The sequence below is a fragment of the Erithacus rubecula genome (assembly GCF_903797595.1).
Source record: "Erithacus rubecula genome assembly, chromosome: Z".
NCBI lineage: Eukaryota > Metazoa > Chordata > Aves > Passeriformes > Muscicapidae > Erithacus > Erithacus rubecula.
Genome location: NC_136661.1, coordinates 7,859,706 through 7,885,368, shown reverse-complemented (window position 1 = coordinate 7,885,368; position 25,663 = coordinate 7,859,706). Strand labels below are relative to the sequence as shown.

Genomic DNA, 25,663 nt, shown 5'->3' with positions numbered 1-25,663 from the left:
AGGTGATAGCAGTTTCAGCTCTGCTTTGAAGTACGAATTTCAAGCCTGCACAATCTGGTGTTTACAGATTTCTGTACATACACATTCACACATGAATGCACATGTATCTAGCAGAAAACGTAAGTTTTCTTCCAGAGTTCTTTCCTACTTTCAAATCTGCACAAGAAAAATTTGTACCCCGTCTGACCAGAGGTTTCTGCCACCACTGCATTTTATAATTTTTTAGCAAGTGACCAAGAGAAAAGAACTATTATTTTCCTAAAGTGCGGGTAAAATGCTGAATTCCTCTTCGTTCAACAGTACCATTTCCCTTGAATTATTTTTAAAATATCCTGAGCAGCAGATGCTTTGTTTCCCACGTACTTAGTTTTAACTCTGCTACATTTTCTCTTGCAGAGTGGAGCCCTATGCTCCGGCTCCCAGGCTGAAATATTGCCTTTCTCCTTCTAAAACAAGGTGTGAAGCAGAATGGCACGGCTCGCAGCCTCCAGGGGCTGCCACCATCCCCGCCAGGACCTGGCCAAGGCGCAGGGCACAGACCGGGGCAGGCATGAAGGGGCACAGCGCTGAAAGGCAGCAGCGCCGGCTCCTCCGGGCAGGCTCCATGCGGAGCACGGCGGGGTGATGGCACTGAGGGGTCAGTGTGCCCTGTGCTGCCGGGGATGGCACTGAGGGGTCAGTGTGCCCTGTGCTGCCGGGGATGGCACTGAGGGGTCAGTGTGCCCTGTGCTGCCGGGGATGGCACTGAGGGGTCGGAGTGCCCCGTGCCCCCGGGGATGGCTCTGAGGGGTCGGAGTGCCCTGTGCTGCCGGGGATGGCTCTGAGGGATCAGAGTGCCCCGTGCCCCCGGGGATGGCTCTGAGGGGTCAATGCGCCCGGTGCTCCCGGGGCACTGAGGGGTCGGAGTGCCCTGTGCTCCGTGGAGCTGCCATGGCGGGGAGCAGGTGCCGCCGAGGGGCGGCGGGAAGGGAGAGGGCACAGCTTACCCCGTTGGCCGCGGCCATCTGAACCACGATCTCGATGGCCGTCTTGCTGAAGTACCTGCCGTCGCTGCCCACCACCATGGTGCAGCCCTGCCGGTCGCGGAGGTCGACAGAGGAGAGGAGGCTCTGGACGAAGTTGGGCAGGTAGTTGCGCTGGCTCTCGAAGAGCGCCGTGGGCCGCCGCAGGCCCCCTCCGCCCGTGGGGCGCTGGTCCTCGTAGGGCGCGGTCTGCACGGTGAGCACGGGGATGGGGGTGCGCTCCATGGCCGTGCCGCCCGCCCGGCCGTGGCTCCGGGGGCTGCGGCGGGCCTGGCGCGGGCTGCCGAGCCGGCCGCGGGACCCGGAGGCGTTCCCCGGGCGGGGCCGCGCTGGCTCGGCCCCCGGCGGCCCCCGGCCGGCGCCCGGCGTCGAGGGGGAGCCGGGGCGGGCCCGGGCTGCACCGCCCCTTCCCCGCCCGCCCCGCCGGGGGCCCCGCCGGCGCCTCGCTGCCCGGCAAGGCGCCCGCGGCCCGCCAGCTCGCTGCCATCAGCATGCGGCGGCCCCGGCCAAAAATAACCCTGGAAAGCGAAGCCGAGAGCCGCGGGCTCCTGCCAGGGGTGTAACTGGAGGCAGCGAGCACACTTGCTCGGGGGGATCACGGTCTGTCAGCGCCGGGCGCGGCGGCTGCACCCACACGGAGCGGAGAATCGCGGCTGGGGTGAGGCCGGGCGGTGGTACTGCCCCGGCTGAGGAAACGGGGGAGCCGGCAGTTAAAGAACCAACAGAGAGAAAATGCATATCTATATATATATATTACTGTATTGCTCAAAAAGCAAAGTTTTTTTATCGTACGTAAACTTAAAGACGGCCTCTTACTAACCGCGCTGGTTTCTCTCCAGGCTCCCTCTCTGTAAAGACAACCGTGGAGGTTTCTTTCCGTATGATAAACTAAGGCATTTAATACAGATGTGTGGTAAAGCTTAGTTCATTGACATGAGTTCAGTCTGCTAAAATGAAGTGCAGAGGTGGTGGCACTAGCGGCTGCTAGAGGATGCCTGACATTTCCCTGTATAAAGGCTGTGTTTATAGATGACAGCCTGTGACTGTCAAACATCAGCTGAAATTTTCCATCCAAATGCTCTTTTCACACTGAGCCCACACAACATTGTTTTCCCTTGGTCGGGGAGTTGGGAAAAAATAGTCATGTAACCCCAATGTCATTCTTGTGCTTAGGAAATCCCTGATGTAGATAGATCTATATCTGAGCAGGGAAAAATATTTTTTTTAAGGTATTTTTCTCATTTCTGTGAAGGAGTCTGCTCATATACCACTCAGAAGCCTGGTGGAGTGCTATGGTTCAACACAGCAGCATGTTAGCTGCAATGATAGCAAGTGGTCAGGCAAACGGGTAAAATGGTTTTGTCTTCTATAGAGGCTGAGTTCACTGAGTAGTTCATTCAGTACTTCATTACGAGTCAGTGAGAGTCACCTGCTGAATGGTAACCAGAGGAACTCAGTCATGGATTTGAGCCCTGTTTCTGCAGGCTTTTTAGTGGTTCATAGCAAATAGAGTGTGACAGTTCAAGATATAATTTTCTACACATACATTTCTTTGGCACAGATGGCTGCCATCACAGTAAAACACAGTAAAGCATGCTATGGTAGCCAGCATAGTTTTAACAAAGTGTTTTAACAAAGTGTTCCGTCTAAGCAGATACAAGAATTTTAGCTCTGTTGGCAGAATACCTTTATAGTGGGCCAAATATTGCAGCAGGGGGCCAGAGCACATACAGTAATCTCATCTCTTTTGTTAGACTTCTAGCCTGTAGTCGTGATTGTGGCTTCCTATACTGATTCAGAATGCATTTTAAACAGCAACAGGGAAAAGTCTGTCCTGTGGAAATGCCAGTTCTCATATCCCTAATATAAACAAAGCACAATTTAAATGAGGAACCTGTATCTTAAGTAATTTTGGGTCCTGACAGCAATGAAATTGCATGAGTGAGAGCTCATTTGTGAAAGCTGAAATAAAATCAGATAACTTCTATCTACCAGAACAAGTACCCAAGAAGAAAACAGCAACAAAGATTGAAAATGTTAGAAAGAAGAGATAAGATCCAAATAAAGGAAAACTCATCACTGAAGTAAGAGGAAATGTGATAGTCTTTGGAATAAAGAATTGACTGCATTTTTCATATGGATGGAGAAAATGTGTTGAATATTTGGAAGAAAATATATCAATTTGAATCAATTTTTAAAACTCTGCAAACACTGACATTCTGAGAATGTATATTTTGAGGGACAGTCAATGACAGAGTTCCAGAATTGCTTGTCTCAACCCATGCAATTTATCTGCAGTAATGAAAAGGTGTGTTTTACATTCTTTTCAAGCATTGCCTGCCAGAAGTGTAGGCACTACCAGAGGTGTAATGGGTTGTACTGAGCACTGCAAATTTTTTAGTTCAAACTCAAGTTCTTTAGGTAAGTCGACCCAAAAGTTTATGTAATGCCTCTTTCATTATGATTCTTGTAATACTTTGCTAAACTGTGTCATAAAGTCATGATATTTCAGGGGGGACCTCAGGTTTTGTTTTAAAAATAAAAGACCAGGCTTTTTTTTCACAGGAGCAGTGGAAAGGAGGAAGAAGTTAATTTAGAGTGCCTGAATATTTTAGTACAAAAGCCAAAGAAAAGAAAAAATGTTCTAGTTTTCTTCGTTCAGTTCTTCAGTTTTCCAGTGCCCAGATTAGCATTATGCTGATACATTTATCCATGTGTAAGTGCTTCAATTTCTCTTTTATAGCAGTGCAAGTCCCATACGCAGTCCTGTTGTCAGCAGATGTCATTGAGAAGTGGAAGTCTGTAAATGGCTGATATGGTGGTGCATTAGCTGTTTACTGCTGTGTATCTTCTACAAATGAATAATTATCAATTTGGGGTGATACTAAAAGTCTGGAATGTCTTTTTGGGAAACAACAGCTAAATGTATTCTTAGTATTACTAAACTGTGTTATGAGTTTTTTAAAGGTTGTTAAAATAAAAACCAGCTTAATGGAGTGACAGGATACATGTTACATTTGTTCTGTTTCCAACTAAAACAATTAGCTTTCTAAATGCCAGTTTTAGAAACTTGGTTTGATATGTGTGTGATCTAGTTCAGAAATGTTTTCACCCCCTACTTGGGTTTTATTTGATTCTCAAAGCTTTTTAATTCCTGAGCCTTAAAATGTTTGCCATAACTCGTTTATCTTGTGACAACATGGCAGTGTTTATTACTCTGAGAGCTATATTTTTGACAGTCTTTTTTTTCCCCACATTTTACTGATGCCTTTGTCCCTGTAGGTCCAGTTTTTTCATGCACTGAGCTGGGAATTGGGTTGTTGACTGTGTGGACTTGAAGGAAAGAAGTCTGTCCCAGAGCAGCAGAAGCCCTTTATAGCAACTTATAATTCTGTTGGCCTGCTGATCTGAATGTCCCCTCTGCAAAATGGTAGAAAATACTAATGGATTTTCTTGAAGGTAGATTATGGAAGCCCAGCCCAATTCTGGTTTGATGCCAATGTACAGGAAATTGCCGTGGACATGACACTTCCTTGGGAATTGAACCAGTGCCATTAACTAAGCAAGTTTTGGCTTTCAGCTCACAGTTCATCACTAGTATAATACCTGAGTTTTAGATGAAAACTTATTTTTGTAGTTGTTTCGTGCAATATGTGTTCCAGATAGAAATGTGGATACTCAAAATTAATTCAGCCATTCCCCATGGTGCCATGTTTTGAAGTTCAAATTCTCATCCTGAGCTGGATACTCCAGTTCCTCTCATAGTGCAGTTATCATATGAAAAATGTCATGCACTTATTGTTAGTTGCTAACCTGAGCTATTGAAACAAAAAGTTCTAAAAATAAAATATCAGTTCATTTAAACCACTCCAAAAATTGCAATTCAATAATTATATTGTTTTGCTAATAAGAACAAAACCACTTTTAAACCCCAGTGCTTCCAAATGAGGAATTTTCTAACTTTTTTTTCTTAAACTTGCAATGATTTTGTTTCAAAACGTAAATTACTTAGGAGTTAAAAGAAATTAAAAGAGAAAATTGAAAAATTGGTGGATATTTTGACTGACTATATCTGTCTTGTCTTTCAGTTCACAAATTAAAGTTTTTCTATGCAAGCATTTCTATTAGAAAAGTCAGGGAAAGTGTATTTTATATTCTTACAGGAAATTTAGTTCCCTTGTTGCAGAGTTTTATTGAAAGTAGTATTTATGATTTCATGGATACCCATCAAGTTCTTTCCTGAAAATTTTACTTAATCCCCAGAAAGGCTACATTTCACTACAGCTGCAAGTCTGTAATTACTGTGAAACAGGCTGATTGTTTTAAGGAACATTTTCACACAAACTTACATGCAAATTGATTTACAAAGCCCAAACAGGAAAAATTCCTGAAAACATATTTCTCATAATTGATAACTGATTTACTGCTATGTCAGCAACTTACGATGTTGTGTAAGCCAGGTCTCAGTTATAAAATTACTGTTACTATCCGTCTAATCAGGAGAAACAGGAAGGAAGAAAAGGATTGGGAAAAGGAACCAGGACAATCATCAAATCATTAACCTAACAGAGAAAGCAGCTCTTATAAAAGGAGCATCCTCCAAAATGTCCAAAGGATGCATTAAGTTTATTCAGATAATCAAGTGAGTCATACTCTCTTTCTAACTGAAAATAAGTTAGTTAATCTTACTTTATGTAAAATTAAGTGTGCAGTCACCACAATCTTGCTAGACTGCGTGACGAAGATAGATATGTTCTGTTTAACAAGCTGTTTGTACTGCCAAGTAAGCACTGTGTTGTCAAGGCCTGATTTAGCAGGAACTTATTTCAGATACACTGTGGAAGCCTTACGCTTCCATTTATGGTTATTTACCAATTATGTCACCAGTTAAGAGTGGAAAATTTGTCTGTATGATTGTCATTCCAGCACATGATATACAAAGAATAAAATGCAGCTTCCAAACCATTCCTACTGCTGCAGACCTGCAGATTCCCAGTCTGATTTTCAGAGGTGCAAGAAATATCTGCTGCCACTGCATCCAATGAGAGTGACGTACAAGACGACCCTCCAGGCTGTAATGCTCAGATGACATCATGTTCTACAATGTTCCACATCTTACAGATACTGCCAACTGAACGACCTCTTTCGCATCATCACCCACTTGTGCACTGTGGGTTCCTGGTAAACAAATTACTTCAGGGTCTGAGGTCCCCTCCTTCCAAGCAAGCATGTTCTCTCTGTATCTCCATCCTTCTCAGTGGTGGAACTACTGAGTAAAATGAAAACCTCAACAGAGACACAATGGTTTGATGCTGGGACCTGGGCAGTGATAACACAGAATGCATTCTCAAATTTATCCTGCCTATCTCTCTCCTAGCCCAGGGATGCTAAGTATTAAAGGTTGTAGAAACACCGCTGTCTTTCTTGCTGTACTAGCAGATTATACATGAAAGAGAGACTGAATTTATCATAGAGATCTATTTTTCATCCATTTTAAAACCTATGATTTTTAACATTAAGTCAAAGCATATGAAAAGTTCAAAAACAAAGAGAAAGAAATGTTCCCACAACATATCTTCACCAACATATCTGAAGGAAGATGTATAGTCAACATAATGATTGGTACAAGGATTCCTTGGCCTTCTACAACAATAAAGCAAGGTAATAACAGCAAAATAACATCACTGCTCTGAGTTGTAGCATCTCTGACAAGAACTCAAAGCTTAAACTACCCAGGAACACAAACACAGAAACACAAACGAAAAAACAAAAAAGAATAAAGCAGGGTAGAAAAACAGCTCCTTAAAACGGAGGAAGATTTTAATAGCAGCTTTAGTTCTGAGTTTTTGGGAAAGACACAATATGTTTAAGTGTCAGTTCAACAAAAAAATTCACTGGCCTTTTAGAAAGCACTTTGAGACCTAAGGATTAAAAACCCCCTTTTTAAGGAAGAGTCCCAGACAGAATTCCAGTGATTCTTTAATAAAATGTCAACATCATGGTATTGATCACTTTGCATAGTTGCTTAATGGTTTGCTTTGGGGTTTTTTTGCACCCACTGAGAAACAGTTAACTTCAACATGTCCGCTGTGTCTTTCTCTGCCATTTAAGGGAATTCTATTAGACAAAGCACTTGAGTTTTTTTTCTTTTTAAGAATTTTTCTCATGTCAAAGGTCAAATAATTTTTCAGCATACATAGTTTAAATTCTATCTGAAAAATCTATTTTGCCAGGGAGCTTGTTTTGTCTTCTGACAATAGCTGATGAAAGGAATAAAATTGCTCACAGCAGCATGCCATGTCTGTTAAACAACCCTTCCATTCAAGTGACTCTGATTGTTTCTCCTGGAAGATTAGACAGACGTTAGAACAGGCCTTTAAAATTATGCAAATAGTGCAGAAGAAACCTTTGACTGAGGTCCAGGGAAAAATCATAGAAAACGAGTCAAAGGTGTAATTTCAGGATACATGGAGAGATTTGGATCCTAGTCCTGGCTAGCAGCTGGGGACTCTGGGTTACTGCAGGTGCCACCATGAGTGTGGAAAGTGGTGGAGCAGCGCCTCCTTCTGTGGGCATGTCTGCTCTGCCGGCCTCTGTGGAGCTGTCAGCAGCCAAAGCCTGGTTTATTTTTCTCTCTTGTAACCTACAAAACTTTCTGGCTCATCTCTGAAGAGTTTGCTCTCACTTCTCACAACCTGCAAGCTGGGAAGGGTGCTTAGTTAGGGTTATCCATTAGTATGTACACCGTTGGAAAATTGTTGACAGACAAACTAGCCTTTCTGTTTTGGTGTGTCTGCCATTCTTGGTTTTGCCTGACCTTTCATCTGGTTCTGTAGCCTACCACAGCAAAAATGTCATTGAACTCATTTGACCAAGTCTGTCTTATTTACACCACAATCTTTCAGAGAACTAACATGCTGACTTACTTACTCTGGAATCACCAGTTCCTTTTCCCAGGATGCTCTTTTTGTGCAGAAGTGAAGGGTGTTTCTACCTACCTGTTTAACTGAAGGTGCTGGTTTGACTTGCTCTTCTTGACACTTGCCTGTCAGGTTTTGCTTTGGATCAGATTATGTCAATGATGCCAATTCCCATCCTGTCACTTTCAAGGCTAATTAATTAATGAGCAACACTCTTCATCCTGTAGCATCCAGGAATACCTGGTGGGTGGAGGAAGGTTAAAAAAAAAAAATTGTCACTGAACTAAAAATATGTACTTTGCACTCTGACCACTTTTTTTGCATAACATGATTGAAGTTATCACTCTTCCTTATGGTGGTGGTGCCAGAAAGCTAAAGCTTACCTTCTAAGACACTTTTGATACCATAATTCAGTCTTGCAGCTATGTCAGCAAAGTCCTCCATCAAAACCATGCAGTCAGTATTACTTTTAGAAGAAAGAGGAAAGAATTTGCAGGGGAAAAAAAAATCTCACTCTGATTTTAGACTGGACCATCTAGGGGTGGTTCAGTCTAAAGGGATAGAGATTTTTATTTTCCATAAACTCTCTCTTTTGTTACCTAGAAAAAAGCAATAGACCAAAATCAGTTAGTTTCCTAGAAGATTGCATCTGCTGATTGAACAGTTGACAAAGCTGCTGAAACAAAAGTCACCGCTAGATGACACCAAATACTCGTTTAATGTGACATTCTCCTACCTGTGAGTAGATCGGCTACCAGACGGCAAAAACAATGGAGCAGCTGGGATAAATCTTTTGGAACAAATTCGGTTTCCCTAGGAAATAACGGCAGAGTTCTTCACCAAGTAAAATCTGCTCCCTTACTGGATAGTAAATTCTTTCAGGTCAAGTCATGTGCTGCTTTACAGTCTTAACTTAAAGTTGTTGTCTGAGATAGGACTTTCTGTTATGCCTGTTTGCAAACCAGAACCCCAGCAACTGTGTCGGCTTTCATATTTACTCACCTTCCTCCAGTCCTGAAAGGCAGATGCTGATCCCACAGGCATGTTTTCAGAAAAAAAGTAGCAGAACTTTTACAAAGAAGCAAATAAACACATAAATAACTAAATAACAAATAATAAATAACAAATGAAAACATGATTGAAGAAGTTTGGTTTATTGAGGCTGTGATTAATATGCAAACTATATGATCTAGCTGAAGATGTCCCTGCTCAGTGCAAGGGTTGGACTAGATGACCTTTAAAGGCCCCATCCAAATCAAACTATTTTATGATTCTGTGATTCTATGGTTATGATTGAAACCTCCTGGAAAGTACATCTTAAATGTCACAGGAATGCCAAGCCTTTGCTCAGGTAGCCCCCAGTACACTGATAGCAGCCATATCAGTTTACAACAACCAGGCCCTTTCATCTTGTTATAAGATTAGAATGGCTTTATATTATAATATATTGTTAGCAGGTAATTGTAGCATATATATAGTGATTTTTAATAAACTTTTTCCATAGATGAGGTTCAGTGCTGTGATTCTGAATAACCTCCTGTGAATTAAAACAAAATTCTGCCCTGGTCAAAACAGAGAAATGTAGCCTTGTCTGTTGCATTTAAGTGAAAATATAAAAATACCAATTTTAACAGTTTAAGATCATTATTAGCTGCTCATTCTGATTTTAAAAATCTTGAACATTTCAAGAACAGTACAGAAAAGAGAAAGCAATAAAAAAACCAGATAACAAATTAGCTGTGTTTGTAGATTGAAATTATTAAACTGAAAGAGGTGCAACAGATTTGAATCCTATTAGAGCAATGTGAAATTAGTAAGTATTTCAGACTAGCTGGGTGAGGACAGTAAGATCAATAGGACTCTCCGTTATGCTCAAATACTGGAAGCACTACAAGTAAAACCACATTTTAGACCAATATTTTAAAGTAAGTGCAAGTTACAAGTGTTTTATTCATTTCTTAATGGGCAATACACATCCTAGACTGCTTGATGCTTGATCTGTTACAGCTGCATCCTTTCCTGAAAAGTTCCGTGGATGCTGATGTGTGCAGGACTGAGGCCAAGTGCACTGAATCAGCCTGAGCAGGTGTCTCTGTGAATCTGCAGGCCATAGCCAGAACCAGATTTCCTCTTTGTCCTCTTTGCCTGCACCTACACGGCCGGAAGAGCAAAGGACTACAAGTAAGGCACTGGGATGGTAATGCAGCCTTGCCATCCTGCAGGATGCCACTGCCAGTGACAGGCCACCAGCTTAGCACTGAGTGCACAGCACTTCAGTGCTGAGGTTTGCCACACCTGGTCTGGCCAATCTTTTCCTGACCTGCCTGAAACTCTGACTTCTTCAATTTATTTGTGACAGCAGTTTCTATGTAAATTGCTAATTTGTTTTACTTTTTTATCCTTGGATGTTACAACCGTATTTTTTAAGTTAGTAGTAACAAGCTGCCATTATGTGTAGGATGAGATATTCATTGCTTTAATGTAATAATGCATCATAGGGAAACACGACTGATACAGTATCAGTGGGCTTGAGAAGTGGAGACTGATTTGTTGTGGAGTACAGGCATAAGGGGTAATAAGAAATGCACCACAGGCCTAGCACAGGAATCCCGCTGCCAGAAACAATTCACCTGCAATCAGTTAAAACCATGCAGACCTGGACCTGTATGTAGTGAATATATTGCATATATAATTTTCAAAACAAATTTGGATGCAATGTGAAGCTGTGTAGCAGTGCAGGATGAGCAAAGCATGGTTGCAAACAAAAAAGCTCATGTGGACGGTGGGAGGAGTAAGGAACAATGGATACTGGGCCAATGTGCCTGGTAGCAGAGGAAATGCCCCACAGGGAGAGGCAAATGCTGTTGCTGTGAGCTCTGCAGAGCAGCTGGGCTGATGACAGGAGTAGAGACAGAGGGTGGCTCATGAGGACAGCATGTGGCTGGGACCCCGCCCCTATGCATCCTGTCCCTTCTGGTCACATCCTGCCTACAGGAGTTGGGATGGAACATGAACAACCAACCACCTGCTCCAGCAGGCAGGAGGTCATACATAAGGACAAATAAGTAAATCTAGTAGAATACTACCAAATTCAGAACTGCCTACAGTTTAAAGGGCATAATAAATTAAACCATGATCATCCATTCATCTTCCTGGGTAATTCCTGAAGATTAAACCCAACTGGTGGTATAAACAAATGGCACAAGAGTGCAAGGATATAGTTTTTGTTGAGTTTAATGGAGCTCATGAAAAGACATGGGAAGTAGAAATGGGGAAAAATGCTGCTTTGTAAAATCTATTTCTGCAGATGTTTGATATTCATGAAGGCACAGGAGTAAACAAATCATTGCAATTTGCCTCTAGGACAGAAATTCCTCTGCCTCTGCTAGGGAACAAAATGTGTGGGTTTTTTTGACAGGATCGCTTCCTACCTAGAAGCTTTGTGTCTCTTGGTGGAGAGACTGAAGTACTACCAGTGGGAGTTATCTGGCTGGGAAATAAGCCCAGGTCCAGGTGGCCATCATTTCTTCAGAGAAGGTGTGCCCCTCTTAGGACCTGCACAGGAAGAACAGGCAATTCTTGTCTTCACCAGATCCCTCCTCAGCCCAAACTGAGCATCCCCCAGCTGCCCCACTATCCACACCACAACTCCAAGACTGGGCTGATTGGTGTCTGCTTGTCCCCTTCACCCTCCTCTACTTCACCCCAATTCTAGTTCCTTTGAAAAGGCCATCCTTGACAAAGGTCCCAATATCACACATATTACAGTAATTTCAAGCTTTTACAGAGCTGTCATTATCTTTCCTCTTCTTTTTGTTCGGGCATGATGCAAGGACAAGACGTAGCATCACAGGTTGTGCATATAAGAACAGACCAAAAAAAAAAAAAGTTGGTTAAATAAATATCCAAGAAATGTAAGCAGTGGTCTTCTTGGGAGACAAGGATAAAGACGAGGTCCTTGGCATGTTTCCAGCATCATTATGTCTGAACAGAATAGAGGACAAAGCACTGGGGCATCCTGACAGCCAGCAAGAGGAGTACAGACTCCCACCCTGCTCAGCAGCTGCTTGCTCTCCATCCCAGGGGATGCCGTGAAATATGCAGGCAGTTCACACAAGACAAGCAGAGACAAAGATATGCATACTGACTAGAGCTTCTCTGACATTAGAATTGCAAGCAGCACAGGTATAGTACTAGCAAGAAAGGGTAAGTAGTATCAACATGAGCTGTACAGAGTGGAGATCATACACTTCCAGCTGCAGAGATGCCCCTCTACAGCAAGAAAAAACCTCCACTACACTGACAGTCATCACGGAAATTTTACAGTGTGGTGGAGTGTGTGGTGGGTGAGTAAATATTAAAAAATAAGCATCTAAAATATGACTCTGTGTAAGTCATCCATGGCTTTTTCCCTTATGAATTGCAGTTGAAGCTCTTATTATTAGGTCTTTGAACTTTTTTTTCAAATTGAAAGATAATAACACTTCAGAGATTAATCACTCTAAAGAGAATAGAGTACTTCCATTACTTGAGACATTTATAAATAAGAGGTATTTGGAACAGTTTTCCTGTGACAAATGGAAGCAAGAGCAGCAAAAAATACGAATGTAATTATCCACAAATTAAAATTTATGTGATCTTATCACTCAATGAGTAACAGCGATGATAATAATTTGACAAATTTTCATGCAAGACTGTGTGTAATTTAAGCAGTCCAAAACAGTGTGAGAACATACACTAGTTTTAAAAATGAAGAGTTCAAATTGCCAAGGGAGATAGTCACAGTATCACTCACCAATACCAGTTCACTCAAATGGCACCAAGGTGTGCTAAACAGAAAGTAACACAGAATAAGCAGATTGTTCTCTTTATACCTCACCGTAGAGAAAAATTAAGTCCTAAAAACTACTTCAAACTATCTGAAACTACTTCTACTGTGAGGAATGAATGCCTGCTGATGTATCTAGTGGGAGACTAAAGAGCTCTATCTTAGCTAAGATACAAGACTTAAATATTTTAATCGAGACACCAGCTCCAGGCAGTGCAAGATTAAGAAATATCTCCATCCTCAGCTCTTTTGAAAAAGAATTCCAAACTCATATATTTCAGTAGAAGCAAAGTGAAAAAATGTAAGATGGCTGATACTAGCTGAGGAAGAGATTGAAGGAATGGCCCTCTTTCTTTTCTTTTTGATGTTGCTGTGAGACAAGTAACACACTCCTAGTACCAAAACCAAATTTACTTATTCAGGCATCACCAAGCATCCACAGCAAGCACTGTACTAAAGTCCATCCTTCAGAACTGCATGTAGAAGAATTACATTTGTAAACATTTTTAATTCTATATTATCTTCTTGTATTGACTCATTTTGCTTTCACACAGCTGTAGTCAAAACATCCTTCTAAAGCTAAGAGGTGAACAAAGAGTACTGGAGAATGTACAGGGCAGGCAGTTCAACTCCAAATTGTAATGAGTAGCGAGATAAAACTTTCAGACTACATTTTCACAGTAGTGTTACAGAACACAGTGGAAATGTGCAGTTCCTAGTTCCCCAAATCCTGAACTGGCAAGGTCATGGCCTAGAAGATCGAAGAGTTCAACTACATCTTTCAAAATGCTGACTATGTGACCAACCACTGCATTCACAGCTTTTGTGTAGACAGCATTTATTCCATGTGATCTTGCACCTCTGCTACCTGGGTATTTTTAGTTTCCTTACACAACAGTTTTAGCAGTACCAGGGATGATTGCATACATTCAAAAATCACAAAGCAAGTGGAAAGAGATGGAAGACAGTTTAATAGTAAACACCAAACATTCTGTACTGTGATTACATCACTGGCAATAATCACTATTGCTTCATTCCCAGTGGAAGAAAGTAATCAAGAGAAAGCACTATGCTTCAAACATGTTTCCTATATCCCCAGAGTAATGCTTCATGTAGAATATAACAGCCTTTTGCCCATCTGCATTTCGGCACAGTTACATGATGTCGCTGACACAGGTTCAGCCAAATCCAAAATAGGATAATTGTGTTTGATTCTAGACCATAAGAGCTAATCTTTAAACAGTAGGACAGCTGGAATTCTTGGGAAGACTTCAGGGTTTAACTGTTGCATAAACTGCAAGAGGATAGGGCAACTACTACAGTCTATGCCATTCAGTCTTTTCTGTTACAAAATCCTTGCAGGATTAAAACTGACATTTAATATTTTTTATATTTTTCTGTCAACTGTTTCCTTGTTCTTCTCTCACAGTGGCTATGAATACTTCTTTGATGATCTCTTTGTCCAAGTTCCTGCCTGTAAAGAGAAATAAAATATCTAACTGTATTTTACAGTGCATTACAAAAAACCAATACAAGTAATTTCTTCTAACCTAAGAAAAAGTTTATTATAGCAGTCAGTGAGAATAGCAGTATTAAAATTAGGGCAACAAGAGACTTCAAGCTGCACAAATAAGGGAAAGGGGAAAAAGTAGGTTATCTTTGGTAATAAAACATTGCACAGTAAATAGAAATAAATAGAAAATAGAAACACAGAACCTCAGCACTTCAAGCTTTTCAAAAGCAAAACTGATGAAAATATTTTAAAATCTTCCTTATAGTTACTAAACATTTGATCAAACATTCAAACTATTCCCATCAGCCAATTTATAGTTACAGATTTTAAAAATAACATTAAATATGCCAACATAATTTATGAAAGCTTAGTATTTTATTGATTTGATTTTGGTAGCACAAATGAGGATAGTGTAGACTCCTCTCAGCTGCAATTTTGAACCTCAGGAGGTTTTGATGGATAAACCTGTGAGAAAGGGTTATGCTGAATATACCCACTGCACTTATTCTGCCCCTTTTAGTCTGACTGCTTTTCACTGGTCAAGTCAGAGGACTGTCTCTGAAAAAAACAGTTCTTGAACTCAAAAAAGGAGATGTGAAATTTCCCCTTACCAATTAGGACCAGCCTGTTGGTTCTCTTTTCATCTTCTTTCCAGGCTACTGGAGTCTCTTCTAGGTCATAGAGCTCATGGACACCTTGGACTATCACTTGATGAGATTTGCCTTGAATAGATACCAGTCCCTTATCAGAAAAATAACTGTTAGGGTATATAAACAAAACTTTAAAAATAAGATATGTAAGAAGGGAAACAAAATTTTTAAATGAGTTCAAGAGGGAATAGTATTTCTGGCAACTATGCACTTGTTAGACAATCAACATGTCTACTTGTAATCCTCTGCCAACTATGTCTTTCTGAGTCCTTCATGGAACAACAACTTGCTACTCTGCATTTCGTCTGCTCTGATATAGTGATCCAGCAGCACCTTTGAGGTCCATAACTCACAGCACACTGCCGTTTTTTTAGGTGTAAAGATGAAAAGCAAAAAACAAAGAAGCTGGTGATTCTGACTAACCTTCAGTCTTATTACATCCATGGTGCACCCAGTCTTATCTTTTAGATTCTTCTCCCATAGAAGATTCTATGAAAAGAAAAAGTTGTTTCCATAAGCATGGGATGAGTCTCTATAAAAAGCCACGATGACTTTCTGAGTTGATGGTGATATCTTACTTACCTGAATAAAGAGATTTAAGTTTTCTTCTTTTATATTTCCTGGAACTTCAAATGTTACTGTAATTATAGCCTACAAATGAGAAGATACACTTATTATTACCACACTGAATAATCACCTCCTTACAGTAATTTCAAAAAGTATTCTTTTAAGTTGGCCTCCTAAAAAGGCAAGGATATGACATCTTTTTTCTTTAAAAAAAAAAAAATCTCTATTTCTGTTCTGCTCTAATTTGCTAAAGCTCTACTTTTTGCTTCTGTTTGGGTGTGCACTTATAGGGTACATAAAATGCTTTGAACAGCTTAATGCCATTAGCTGCTACCATGCAATTCTTTGCTGTAGACACTATTATGATCAAGCTTACAAATACGGGTAAGAATGCTACTTTTTTTGCATACTGATCTTCATGACAATTCTATCAGATGAAAAATAATCAACATAGTTTTTATAAAAGGCAACCTGTACTTGCCTTGTAAGAAAGGCTATTTATTAACAGATTATGTAGAAAAAGATTCAGAAAATAAAGATGTCTGAAGTTAACTTTTGTTCCAAAGCAACCACCAGCTAACTGCTCAGGATCAATTATCAAAGGAAAATATGAAAATAGAACACGTAGTTTCAAATTAACAATTTATTTAAAGAAGAAATAATACGCCTTATTTTTGTCACTGTAACTGCTCAATGGTATGGAAGAACAGAGAGAGAATTACTTCCTGTGATACCTTCAAATTATTATCTTCAGATGACTAGTCTAATTTACAGAAAAAAATTAAAGCAACAAGAAGCAAATGTTTGTCTAATGACCAAGTAAACTTATTGAAACAACAAAGATGTAACACTCTGAGCAGCCTCAAAACACAGTTGACCCAAGTTCACTGTGCTCCACGAACGGTGCAGTTTGTTTCTGTTGACCTTCAACACGAAAATAATAAGCACACTTTGTCATACAACAAGGACTTGCAGCCTACTGTGAGAAGTGTTCTGCCCTCAATTATGCCTCAAATGCCTCAACAATTATCTTAAATATGTGGGTGTTAAAGTAAACAGAGATATAATAAATAAATTTTGTCGAATGACTCCACACTACCAAACTAACAATTATCTCAATGATACAAGGATACTATAACTCATAACATACAGGAAGGCTTCTACTTAAATTGCTATCTACTTTAGGGATCTACTAACATTCTATAACTGAGCATATTTAGGAATTTTGATTAAACAAAAACTATCAACATTGTAATTATAATTACAATTTTATGTTTAATCTTTAGTTTCAAAATTAAATTATAATTGCCTTTTCCTGTTCTCAAGACTAGCAACTTCACAGTTAAAATACACAATTCAAAAAGAAAAACACAGGCATTTTATGCATCATATTTTAACCTGAAAAATAAATTTAATTATAGAAATTTTGTGAAGAAAGCCCAGTTTTCTAGGACACCATAAAAAAAATAGAAGTTTTTAATTTTTTGCATCCACTGAGAGAACTTGCGGTCTATAAGTGAACCCACTCACCTAGGAGCACCTCAAGGAGGACTGTGACCCACAGGTCAACAAAAGACATTCTGTTTTGGACAGAAAACCTACAGGACAGGCTGGCTACAAATTTAGTACTTGTTTCTGCAAATACCTAAAAAAAAAAAGCAGTTCTATTTGGTTCACTAATACTCCCCACGTGAATCAACAAATGACATGACTGACTGGAGCACTGGAAGCTTATAACCTATTTTTGAAAGTGAGACTTAATATAGCCATTTATAATCTATCTACAATAAAACACATTCCTTTTCGGTAATCTAGGTAATCTTCCAAATACCTTAGAACACATTACTCCCGAAATGAAACCTTCTGAAACAGTAACAATATTATAATGCTATATTGAACAGCCCTGTTGTTGCAAAATCATCAAAGCAGTGTTTTTGGCAATTTGGTAATTACCTTATCTAGATGTGCATGTGTTGTCTTTACATGCTCAAGCTTTTTCTGCAAACTGAAAATAAGTAAGTAAATAAACTGAAAATAAGTAAGTCACATGTAAATGTCACATTTGAGTAAATGGGCAAAATGTCATTATTTCAAAATATTTAAAATTCCAGTATTTTAGAGCAAAAGAAGTACCAAAGATAGACTATATATTTGGAATAAACTTCAAGAGTTAATTTCATTTTAATCTCAAAATAAAATGTTTAATTATATTTGTTTGATATAGTTACTTGTTTGAGTTAGAAATTAGGGTTTTTAAAACAAAGACAATTATAGTCCCGATATACAACATCTTCAGCATTAACAACATTTATACTTCAATGCACACAACACCCTTGATACTCCTTTGTGCAAAAAAGGCAAACTACATCATTAAAGCAAGCAAGAAAAAATAAACCACTAGAATTTATCTAGTTAATGATGACTTTTTTTAAAAAAACTTTACAATTACTTGAAAATCAGGAAGAAAAGAATGTACAAAGCTGTTGCTTGAGAGAATGAAATATGTAACATTAATTGAAATACTATATACCCAGCTTCCACTTCTCAGCTCACTTCTACTATGCAATGTGCCTGCAAACTTAAAACAAATACTCTTTACTCAATAAAGGAACTTGGGGACTTCTTTTGTAAACTAATATTAAGGGTCTTACTGCATCTTTTTTGTGTGACAACACAAAATTGTACTTCAGTCTTAGATTTCACATCCACATCTGTCTTGATTAATCAAGATAGCACAAAATTTCTTCAAATACCATCTTCTGTACTGTTTCTGGCTTTTCTCTATTTTGTAAATAACACGCAGAGAAGACATACTGTAGCACAAGTTACTGTGATGTTCACTGTCATTTCAGAAAACATTGACTATAAAAATCCTTCTTCCGAATCTGATGACTGTAAAATTTTTAGAAGCATTTTTGGTGGGGGGAAAAGGCACAGTTTGCTACAGAAGTAACATTCCACATTCCTACTTCTCCTATTTCCTTTGCTTTGCTGTTTTAGTCTCTTACTGCCTTTCACCGAATGCAGAATTCATTATGTGTTTCCTGTGACTTCAGGGTACATACAGACTACTACCACAGTCACACCAAACAGATGTTCTGTCTGTCTGCTAACAGAAATCCTTACTGCAGTATGCCATTAAAAGAAAAAATGTATTAATGTACTGTGTTCAAGTGATGCTGGATGCAAAGAGTTTTTCTGCTCAGATGATGGCACTAAAACTGTCACTTGTACTTTATGTAAGAATTTCTGTATCTAGGAACTAAAAATATGATAAGCAATTTTGCTAAGTTCCAACATATACAAAATAAGCAAACTTTTTAAAAGTAGTCTACAATCTTCTTGGTACTTTTAAAATTTGTCTTTAAATGCTGATATTTTAAAATGTTTCCCTTGTTTTAATACCAATTATTGAGAAGCTCTAATGCAACTGAGTAAGATAAGACAGAAGACTAGACTGAGGAAAGCAATAAAGAATTTTTTTCTAAGTTCGTTAAGTCCTTTCACAGATCTATGGAGTGCCACAAACTAGTAAACTTAGTAGAACACCACCTAATATTAAAAGTAAACAGATCTAACTGTGAACTGCTGTTAATCCTTTTCTGTTTCACATATTTTTACTGCTTTATCTCTGTTGCGTGGCTCCAGCATGAGTTAATTCAATTAGCTGATTCATTATAAGAACTTGGAACATGGGTTTATGATCTGGCTTTCTAATAGTTATCTATTGCCTCTAAAGGATGTATCAGCCTCCCTCCTCCCTTAACTTTGTTTTGGATGCCTAGTTTGGTGCTGACATTGGTAGAAATCTTGAAACAAACACTCCAGTATTTCACTGATCAGACAAAAGCCAGAAAGAAAAAAAAAAAAGACCAAACCTATAATTTTGATTGTACTATATCAGTTCAGAGGGAAATCTCACAAGCATGTGATCTAATAGAGGTTACTAATTTGCTTGTCCTGCAGTTTCTCCCATCTGTGAATGAGGAATTTGCTCCATTCCATTATCTGAAGTGAAAAGTGTGTATCCAGGAAGAAAAATGAAGCTGATATTGCCCTCCTTTTCCCTCCTTTCCTTCATGATTGCTCCAGCACTCTTCACTGCGTTTGCTGTGCTTCAGCACACAATGAACAGAAAGACCTTTTCCCCTCCCCATTTTACTTCTGCACCCATCCAGGATGCTAAAGCACACATTTGGCATTAAAAATCTCCAGGAATGAGAAACACAGTGATCAAAATTTGTAGAGCTTTTGTTTGCTATGGAACCTCAGTCCGTAATTCTTTTCTATGAAATCTAAGAAGCCCTACATTTCATCAAGATACAAAGGAGAAAATTTTTGAAATGCTTTGAAAGAAGCAGACAAGTATATAAATCTATCCTGATATTAAACCAAAACTTGCATTTTGAGGGAAAAAACCAACCACACCCTCTCTGGCTCATTTAACTTTAAAGCCAAAAAGGTTTTTGCAGGCATTTGAAGAAGAAAATAATTCACTTATTACCTTACATTATTACAAAGTTCTGATATTACCACTTGCAAAGCATTAATTTTTGAAATGTGACTGTCCTGGTCTAGACAGGACAAGCTAAACTGGAATTTCTAACAGAAACTGAACACAGAAAATTTCAGAAACAGATGCAAATTTGAGTCAGGATTTCAATGTGTCTGTTTCATACACAGATATTTTTTTTCCAATAGACAACAAAATTATCATCATACCTTGCTCCAGATAAACTGTCAAAAGCATGTAGGTCCAAGACATTAGAGAGATCAACTCTAAAGAGAGGGGAAAAAAGAAAACTTTGTATTTCTGATATATTTAAATGTCAGGTTTTAAAGGTGTTCACTGAAGTTTATATTTCTTTTTTTGTCTATCAGACTAAAGCCATTAATACTTAGGCTTATTTTTGGTATCAGTGGTTGGTACTGTCTTCTACAAGGAAATGCTGTGCTAATTTATACAATAACATGTAAGCACAGAAACAAAATTTTTCCAAATACAGTAAAATACAAGGTATACCCAAATATACTTAAAAATCCCTTATACTGGATGCCTGAATATTTATTTTTTCCCTAAATGGGAAAAGAAACCCTGAGCCTTTCAAGACAGATACAAATACCTGAAACACATTTAGCTTATACTGACACACCATTAGCAAACAAAACTGAAACAACTTTATGAGGCAAGCACTACTACCAGGAATTTGAAACAGACAAATGAAAAATGTAATATGGAATACTGTATTATTACTGGCAGTACTGATCATATCTGCTTATAAGAATGGCCACCTATAAACTTGCATGAGAAACTTTTCTTCACAAAGCATTACAGACTATAGACTTCACTGTGAATACACGAACAATTTCTGTGCAAAATTAATGACCAGCTCAGTGTCAGTTGCTCTCAGCAGTGTTCCAAAAAATCAAAGAGTAACCCTGCCTTTTAGATATGGGCTTTTGAGGGATAAACTCCCCCTTAAAGAGGGTATGCCATCAAATAACATGGCAATAAATTAATTTTGTGCTTACTTCACATTTGGAACAATGGAAGAGAGCCTATGAATCATTTATGGAAGACTATTTACAAGTAACAAGTTGTCACTGAGGATAGAATCTGAGGCCCACTTTATTTCATATCCAAAACACACTGTTAGCTGACATCAGACACTATATAATACGCAAAGCAATCATATGTTGGATCTCCCCCAATGGCTATTTAAATAAAACACAACTCATGTAGTTTAGTAGCTTCTTCAAAATTGGTACTATCTGATCACCTAACAACAGCAACTATTTTTCTCTACAATTTCCAACTACATTTGACAATAACTTTAAAAAGCCAAGTATACCTCATTAAGGTTATTACTATTACCTTCTCTTTACATGTGCTTAAATCAAAAACCTGTATTTTATGAACACTGACTACAATAATCCAATAATTGATGTAAAAATGCACAAATCATTCCTAGCAGTCTGGAAGAGACACTGCTCTCCTAATACTTCTGAGAATACAATATCCATTTAAGTCCTTATTAAAGGAAAAATTTGAGTCAGAATTTCAATTAAAATAGCAAAAACAGTGCAATGATTTTTTTTGTTCTTGTAACTTCCTTCCACTGCTTTCAAAGTCATTTTATAGGAACAATTTATTTGCAGCAGCAATGAGAATAGCATTTAAGGTGACACAATAGAAGAAAACCACTGTCCAACTATTAGCTCAAATCCAAACTGGCCTCACAAGCTGCTCTTCAGCTGCAAGGTTGGTTAACACTGTATCTTTGTGGCCAAGAAGGCCACGAGTGTCCTAAGGTGCATCAGGAAGAGCACTGCCAGCAGTTACTGAAAGGTGATAACTGCTGCTGCAGTCAGCTCTAATGAGACTGCCAGGAGTGCTGCGCCCACTTCTGGGCTCCTCAGCACAGAGCCTGTGCTGAGGAGCACAGACTCCTAACAGAGTCCAGGGGAGGGCAACAAAGATGTTTGAAGGACCAGAGCACCTTGTCTTTTATGAGGTCATTGATGAGGAAAGGCTGAGGGAGCTGGGCCTGTTCAGATTCAACAAGATGTCTGAGATGGGACCTCCTCAGTTTATAAAATATCTGAAACAGAGGTGTCAGAGGATGGACCACGTTCTCAGTGCTGCCAGGCAAACAGAACAAGAAGGAACAGGCAGAAACCAACACACAGGAAGTTTCACCTGAACATGAGCAAGAACCACTTTGCTGTGTGTGTGACCAAGCACAGGAACAGATTGCCCAGAGAGGCTGTGGAATCTCCCTCATGGGGGATATTCAAGAACCATCTGGACACAATACTGTGCCATTTGCTCTGGGATGACCCTGCTTGGCAAGAGGGTTGGACAAGATGACCCACTGTGCTCTCTCCCAACCTCACTCATTCTGTCTTGTATTCTGTGATATGAACACTAACAAAGAAAAACGTAAATTAAAAATACATTTTTATTTCCTAAAAAAAACATTCTAGATGCATATTCATAATATAAATATTGAGTTAAATATTTCCAATTCTTTAGTTTTCCTTTAATAAAGCCGATTTAATGTAATACTTTTAAACTGTCACAAAAGAAGCAGGATCTAGTACCTAGTAATAGTGGCCATTTAATACCTTGATCTTTGTGTCTCTAGGATTTTAACAAGTCCATTTATTGACCTAAAATAAAACAGAAAAATCATTAGATCAAAAATCATTTTCATCATTGTTAGATGAAAATACAACCATGATACACTGTTTGAATGTGTTAACTAGAGAGAGCATTATGTGAAATAGCACCCCAACTCTGCTATCAGCTTGATAAATAACTATCAGATAAGGGTTGAGATATCTGGTTTCCACTAGCAGCCAGGGAATTTCACAAGTTCTGACAACAAGATACCACCAGTGAAAACAGCATTTTCCTATCCAAAGCTATTTATTATATAATCTGTTCAGTCTAAGAATTTTTATTTTCCCATTTCAAAAAACGAATACAATTGTAAATTATTTAAAATTTTTAATTTTTAATTTGGCTTATCATGGTATTGGTAGAAAAGGGTAATGTCTTTGATTACTAATTTGATTCAGACCACTAGTTCTTCTGCTCCCATGACAACTGTTTGGAGCTTCCTCCCTATATCTTTTCATTTGCTAGTGAACTCATATTTACCAGCAGATTTTTTTTCCAATTCTGCTAATTCTCAAAACCAGTAGCTGAGCAGCAATAGCTGCTCAGAAACGTAAAAACAAAATAAACACTTAATAGAAAGGCCTATCCTTAGTAAATAACATAAAATCTTACCTAGATTGACAAAATGCTAAGATTGTGTAAGCACACAGAAGTACTGGATTACCTTTAGCAAGAGAAAGTCTATTTTCCCTTATATGCTTATCAATTCGTGCTAATCTAATAATGACATAATTTCTATTCTAACAGCAGTAAAGAAGTAACTATGTTTAATTTTTGAGGCAGTACAGTGTTACAGTTATGCCAAAAGTTTCATACCTCACAGATGTTCTGACTTTATTCAACTCTTCCTCTGAAACCAAATCTGTTTTATTGATGATTATAAGATCAGCTAATGCAACCTGCCTATGTATTAAGAAAAAAAAGAGAGAAAAAGACATCACTAACAAACAAATACTTTATCTGTGAGGCAGAACATCACCTCTACCATGGTCTCAAAAGATACTATGAACACTGTTAGTAAAGAAGGGCAAGCATAAATCAAACTAGAACATCATGGAGAATGATTAAAATACTACTGACTTCTCAAATATGTTCTTCTGTGCCCTAACAGATCAAATCAAGGCTTGCTAGAGTCCTTTATTTTAGGGTTGGTTTGTTTATCAACTGTTTTTATGTCATCTAATACAAAGTGCCTAGTCTTTTACCAACTTTACTAATCCCAATTTGCCTTGCATGTGGTCTTCATATTGTGATACTTGAAGTCTCTTTGCTTTAGGAAGACTTCAACAATTACTCTTCATTATTACAGCCCCACATTTATTAAAAATATCTCCAGTTCTGCTTCACACATGAGAGGTCCTAACACAAAACTTCTAATTCCCCCAACACAGGTGCTTCTCATTCAATTAAATAAAATCCTATCACTATTAAAATAGAATAGTCAATTCTTGGCAGAAAGATCAAACTCAGCACTTTTTCAGTTATTTTTTAAAATTACTTTTTCAGCTATTACCTCATCACACCAATCTACCTCAGTTTACGCAAAGCAGGAGAAAAAAGCCCAATAAAAGGACCCATTTCCAATGAACTTTTATACAGTGCAATTCCTAACTCGATATATAAAATGAATTTCTACATCCATACCGAGATGCTTCATTGATAAGACCTTCTGGTTTCTCCTCTGTCAAGTGCTAAAGAAAAATTTTAAAAATTGGATTAATCATATTCAAATTAAATTGAAATTCATTAGCAATTAAAGAAAGCCAGACCCATGTCAATTGAGGTCTGTTTATCAACAAGATGTTGAGGAAGATGGCATCTAGAATCTTTCTGTTAAATGATGGTGAAAAAGTACATTTATACATTCACCATTACAGAAACTTGTAATTACCTTAAAGCAAACTCTTCTAATTAGTTTTATTATTAGAAAAGAGTTGGAAAGCTTCATATTTATTTTAATTACTTTTCATCTTTACAATGAAGTAAAAAGTCACCATGATGTACAGTAACAATGAAAAAGTATATCTGAAAGAAAATAAGGGGTCAGTAATTTCACTATGAGTGTGAACTTAAATGAGTGTGAACTCAACTAACTAACAAACCACAGACTAGGCTTGCAATATAGCATTTTGTTTATGTAACTTCACACTCTTTCTCCGGAAGACTATACAAAACAAACTGTACTTTGATAGTATAAACTGGTAACTTTTTCTAGGTTTGTATGAATAAACCACTGCTCTTTGGCAAGTCTGTCCAAAATCAGAAGCAATGGGAGTTTTACTATCATCTCCACTTGTCTGGCCAAGCTAGTGTCTTCACAGAAAAATTAGTGAAAGGGAAAAAAATACCTGCATCTCAAGCAGCAGCGTAACATTTAGCAACACAAAGCTTTACTGAAACACAGCAGTAGACTACACTAAAGCACAAAAGGTCTAGCTACAAGTTATTTTCTGCCCACTCTGCCACGGAGGCAGCAATCTCTAGAAGAAAAATATCACAGACATTTGGAGGAAGTAAATCTTCAAACTGATGCTTAATATCAGTAGGAACTTGCCACTTATGCTTACATCTCTGGGAAGATTAGAGTCCTATGCATTCCTTTATCAGCTCTACATATAACAGAAACACTACTTTAAAAGCTCAGTTTCAAATTACAGTTATACCAAATAAAAAGTGGAATCAATTGTCATGGGAAATACATAGATTTTTAATAATCCAGAGATTTTTTTTTTTTAATTGGAATTATCAGACATGTAACAGTATTTTACTTGAAAAACAAAAGTAGTTTATTGCATACTGTGAGTCTCTCATGTCAAATCAAACAAAACTATTTCCCGAATGTGCACAACCTAAGCAGAGCATAACAACAAGATGACTCTCAGGAACCTCTCCTCTGACCTTTTCTTTATAATCCTCTGTGTATTGGTTCTATTCAATTAATGTTTAAATTTGTTGCCCTGGAAAGAACAAATGTCAG

The 25,663-nt window shown here is 38.5% G+C and overlaps 2 protein-coding genes across 2 annotated transcripts in view; both read right to left on the bottom strand.

Moving 5' to 3' along the window:
• The window catches only part of PGM5 (phosphoglucomutase 5), a 67,395-nt gene extending 66,004 nt beyond the window's left edge, over positions 1–1,391 (bottom strand). Inside the window, exon 1 of the mRNA XM_079330035.1 lies at positions 987–1,391. Coding sequence (XP_079186161.1) covers positions 987–1,247 — 261 coding nt within the window. The 5' untranslated portion in view covers positions 1,248–1,391. The remainder of the gene's footprint in view (positions 1–986) is intronic.
• Positions 1,392–13,718: 12,327 nt separating this feature from the next.
• The window catches only part of LOC306814396 (putative COBW domain-containing protein 7), a gene marked incomplete at its 5' end in the record, with an annotated part of 373,307 nt that continues 361,362 nt past the window's right edge, over positions 13,719–25,663 (bottom strand). Inside the window, 9 exons of the mRNA XM_079330392.1 lie at positions 13,719–14,244; positions 14,895–15,024; positions 15,357–15,422; positions 15,516–15,584; positions 17,454–17,505; positions 20,223–20,279; positions 22,629–22,673; positions 23,503–23,589; positions 24,331–24,379. Of these exons, the coding sequence (XP_079186518.1) occupies positions 14,171–14,244; positions 14,895–15,024; positions 15,357–15,422; positions 15,516–15,584; positions 17,454–17,505; positions 20,223–20,279; positions 22,629–22,673; positions 23,503–23,589; positions 24,331–24,379 (629 nt within the window). The 3' untranslated portion in view covers positions 13,719–14,170. The remainder of the gene's footprint in view (positions 14,245–14,894; positions 15,025–15,356; positions 15,423–15,515; positions 15,585–17,453; positions 17,506–20,222; positions 20,280–22,628; positions 22,674–23,502; positions 23,590–24,330; positions 24,380–25,663) is intronic.